The 4664-nt window shown below is 45.3% G+C and overlaps 1 protein-coding gene across 1 annotated transcript; it reads left to right on the top strand.

The window, feature by feature from the left end:
• Positions 1–106: 106 nt before the first annotated feature.
• LOC105570823 lies at positions 107–643 on the top strand (the record flags this gene model as incomplete). Its single annotated transcript, XM_012028274.1, has 1 exon — positions 107–643. A coding segment is annotated over one exon (537 nt), but the record flags the coding sequence as incomplete, so codon positions are not given.
• Between the last annotated feature and the right edge of the window lie 4021 nt (positions 644–4664).

Genomic DNA, 4664 nt, shown 5'->3' with positions numbered 1-4664 from the left:
AAGTCGCTTTTATGCACAATTACCTAAAAATGTTTTTGTTCATGATTCGCACACAAAGGAGGATGACTATAAATATTAAAAATTTCATATAGTTTTATTGTTACAGGGAATACATTAATGTTTATTTCCTTTCCCCAAGCTGCTACATTATTTTCAAACACTGGAATACAAGTCGAAACGGAATCTTCAAAATCTGACTTTATAACGGATAGTGAACAAGAAAACAACAACACTGCAAGCAGAACTTCTTGGAATCGAAATGAGATTATAGAGCTAATAAGCTTATATAAGACCCATGAACAGTTATTTAAAAGCACAACAATGAGAAATGATAAAGTATGGGACATGATAGCTGAAAAGTTACCAACGCACACAACTGACCAAATAAAAAACAAATTTAAATATCTGAAACAGAAGTATATGGAAAAGAAAGATAACATGAGTCAAAAGAGCCGTGGAGCAGGTACGATGAAATTCGATTACTTCTTTGAAATGGACGAAATATTTGGTCAGGATCCTGACGTACAGCCAGAGCAAACTTCATCTTCTTTACGAGGAATTCAACGTGCTACCAAGACATCATCGGTTGAAGAAAATTCATGCAGTGACGATGAAGAGATTACAACAAAGAAAACTGGAAAAGGTGAATAAAAGAAAAAGAAGTGAATTAACGAAACACCTAAGTATGTACGAACAAAATTTTAAAGAAAGAGAGGCTATGAAAGAAAGACATCATAATGAGTTAATGGCTCGACAAGATGCAACTCTAAAAATTTTAGAAAATATTGCAAATTCATTTGCAAACTTACCAAGTACTCAAAGTTAATCATTTCGATAAGATTAACATTATATTTTATTTTCCTTATGTAAGATTACTAATGACATTGTTTGAGTTGGTATCGCTTCGCCCACCTCGACGAAGCCCTAGCTGAATTTAAGTCATCGGAACGCCTCGGGCGTTCGGTACGCGCATAAGTCTCATATATTAACGCCGCGGGTTCGTAGATAAGGAAGCGGGATGCAGTCTCTCCAAGGAACATACAATTACAACACAACATTTTCCGCGATACACACCCACTTGCTGAGGCATAAAAACCCTTGCGAGTCAAGGGAAAAGCCCGAGCAAGCGCATCCTTTATTTACTCTCAGTACCTGGCCCGCAGCAGTAGCGGGCGCAGGCAGTAGCCAAACATATACATGTCCATTCGCATCAATCGTATCACGCTTTACATCGAATACCGGCTCAACGCGCGGTAGCTGTCTCTCCGCGAGACCGAGATGGCTACGGAAGCCCGAAATGGCGGACGCCGTTACAATCCGACGCCGTCCCCTCCTCACAAACATGAACACGCATCGCACCGCGCGGATTGTCGCCGGGCGAGGTAACCGTCGCTGTGCGCGACTAAAATGGCCGCGATGGCCCGGAATGGTGGTGCGCCATCGCCGGCCGACACCCCCCTTTCCCAAAGAAAGCACCCGTCGTCCCGTTCCCGTAAGAACGCCCGTCGTCCCGCTGTCCGGCTGAAGGATCGGACCGCGGGTTGCCCGCGGACCGACGCCTATGGGAGGGCGATGCGGCGGGCCCCTCACCGCACCCCCTCGCCGTAGATGAGGCGTCCACTCTGGGAACGCGGCCCGCAAGTGACGAGACCCGCAGACGCGGCAGTCCCGTCCCCAGTCCAATATCCAAGTGCCGCACACGGGCAAGAGAAATAGAGTGACGAGACCCACAAACGCAGCAATCTCGCACTCCCCAAGCTACCGCGACAGCGAGACGGCGCGCACGCGAGGTTCAGTGGCGGAAGGCCCGAATGGCCGTTGCCGCCCCCTCCTCCCCCGCGGACGCCCCACAATTACCTTGTCCTCGTCTCAATTCCTTCGCTCGCAATCGCGCCTCCCGGCGCACAGGCCGGATCGGCGCCCTCGACCGCCGAAGGGCGGTCGCCTTCCCCGTTGGCGGGTTCCGGTTTTCCTTCCAGGCGGACGCCAGGCAAAGGCGAGATCGCCTGAGCTGGGTCCCCGTTCTGCGATCCTTGCGCAGGAGAAGATGGCCGCTCAGCCGCCCGTGGCCGCGGGCCTTTCCACCCGTCCTGTCTCGAGTCTCGATCGCTCCTCGCCGGCTCCCGGATCGCACTCGACTCTCTCTTGGGCCTGGCTCGCCTGTGGCTGCGACTCGTTCGTGCAGGATCCGACCTCGCTTGCCTTCGCACATCCGTGGCCCTCGACCGAGCTGATCCGCGTCCGTTTCCTCTCAGGCTCGTACTCACAATGGTCTCCCTCCCGGGCCGCACTCGGCAACCGGAAGGAAAGCTGCAGAAGCGGCGACTCGCACGCCGCGCTCGCTTCCGTTCGCACTCGCTCGCACGCCGCGCACGCGCGGCCGGCGCCGCCGAGCACTTACGCCGTCCCGCGGCAACGCCGCTCGGCCGGTAACCCGGCAAATACGAACTAGGGTTCATTCGCCGCGAACAGACATTTTGTTTTAAGTGATTATGGATAATTGCACTTAGAAAGCATAAATACTTTTCGTTTTCAATATGAGATTTCCAATTCGGTTCAGTTAACTTATAGTTCTATTATTTTATAAGGGTTATACATTCATGACATTTCGTATTGTATTGCAAAGTAGATCACTAAGGTAATAGAGATTGTTATACCAAGGAAATACTTTAATCTATTTACAGCAGTTCAAGTCTGAAAGTGCTGAATTGTAAACCAAAAGTATCGAAAACGTTGTTCCAGAGCTGTTATATGTATATAATATAAAAGAACCTAAAGTAAGTAATTTTTTAAAAGTGCAGTTATTACTCTAATGGAGCCAAAGTTGCCACAACTTTGGAATAGAACTTTTGACTGAGCTTTTGATTTATCTGTTGTAAAAAGTAAGACTGAAATTGATATGTGATATTACTTTTATATTAAATATTCCAATGTTGTGAAGGCTCTCAAAAAGAAATTGTATGGAACGGGGGAAAGTGCCAATGCGAGCCAACAAATGAACAGATGACGGTTCTCACAAATTTATATATACTTTCTCTCTTTAATATAAACGTTTCGACCCTGTTTCGGGTCTTCCTCAGTATAACTATAATAAGATAGCAAATACAGGATGTGAGTACAATGTATTATAATAGATTGGTAGCTTCGTTAGATTTGGTGGATGATAATGTTACCTCGTTAAAATATGTAGTTTGAGAATTTCTTTTTCTATCATGGTCTCATGCTTCTTCTCTAAATGTTCCCTGACATAAAGAGAACTGGAGACACGTCGACTGAGATGTATTCGTTGTAATGGATTTAACACGACTGTGACACAGCAATATCGGAGTGCGACTTAAATAAGTGTGGTAAACAAGACATTGGTCATGTGTCGTCGTTTACCGAAAAACAAACGGCGCAAAATTTAAAATTTTGTCTAAACATGTCAAACGTCATAATAAATTAGCAATTGTGTTAAAATTATAAAATTGTAATAAGTTAATAAATTTGGTCAACAAAATAAAATGTAAATGAGAGATTAAAATTGTAAAATTAAAATTAAATTAAAATAAAATTAAGACTTAATAGATGTAAAAGATTAGTCATTAAAAATTTTAAAACTCAATAAATAACGTTTGAATATCCAGAGTTACAACTCAAACAGAGCTTGATTAAAATTTTTTGACCAACTCTTTACAAGTTCAACACTTCAACTTTTAATATTCTGACACATGTTAGTTAGTTTTAATTATCGATAAATGTCCACCATATTCAATTTTGAATTTTTAATCAAGCTCTGTTTGAGTTGTAACTCTGGATATTTTTGTTTGCGTGGAGGTGGAGGTATCGGTCCGTGTGCGTTGGTTTGCGGTAGACGTTGTGGCTTAGGGTGCCGTCTTCGTTCCTTCGGACCAGGACATCCAGGAAGGGGATTTGGGAATTCTGTTCGGTCTCCATTGTGAATTGACTACCCCCTCCCTTCCCCCAAGAACGAGTATAAAAGGACGAGCGCAACGCGAGGGAGCTCAGTATCAGAGTCTCCCAGCCCTGATGAAGCAGACTGCAACGCCTGCGAAACGTCGGCACCACACTGCAAACGGACGCGGCTACCATCCGGAAGCCATGAAGACTAAAGAAGACAACAGCCGCGAAAGCCTGAAAGCCAATTTTACAAGATATTTTGTAATTTATGTCAAAATGTTGGAACTTTCAAACCTTAATAACTCAAAAAGTTCTTAATAAAAAATACGGTAATTATGCATAAAAGCGACTTCCTCTCCGATTTGCTTTATTTTTAAATATGTTGCTGGGGATGTCTTCCCGAGTCATTTCATATACAGGGTGTCTGATGCAAAAGTAGCCACCTTGAAAATAGTGGTAGATTGGGTTAAACTAAGGAGAAATATCATGTACCGCAGTACAAAATAACAATAGTTATCGAGTAATAAATTTACACGTTTGAGCGAATGAGGATGCAGGAGACGGTAGGCCGGACTCGGAAGGCATTTAAGAAAATCGATCGATGAACGGGAGGTGGAGCGACGCGCGAGATACACCGTGGTGGGAAAAAACCTAGGCGCAGCGGGGAGCGCGGCGCGAGCGGCGAGCGCGGCAGCGAGCGCGAGCGACGACGGGCGACCCGAAACATAAACACAGTATCTCGCGCGTCGCTCCACCTCCCGCTC

The sequence above is a fragment of the Vollenhovia emeryi genome, unplaced genomic scaffold (genome assembly GCF_000949405.1).
Source record: "Vollenhovia emeryi isolate VEMERY1.0 unplaced genomic scaffold, V.emery_V1.0 DF941761.1, whole genome shotgun sequence".
Taxonomy (NCBI): domain Eukaryota; kingdom Metazoa; phylum Arthropoda; class Insecta; order Hymenoptera; family Formicidae; genus Vollenhovia; species Vollenhovia emeryi.
The sequence above is the reverse complement of the archived record's forward strand: the minus strand, read 5'-3'. Positions and strand labels throughout refer to the sequence as shown.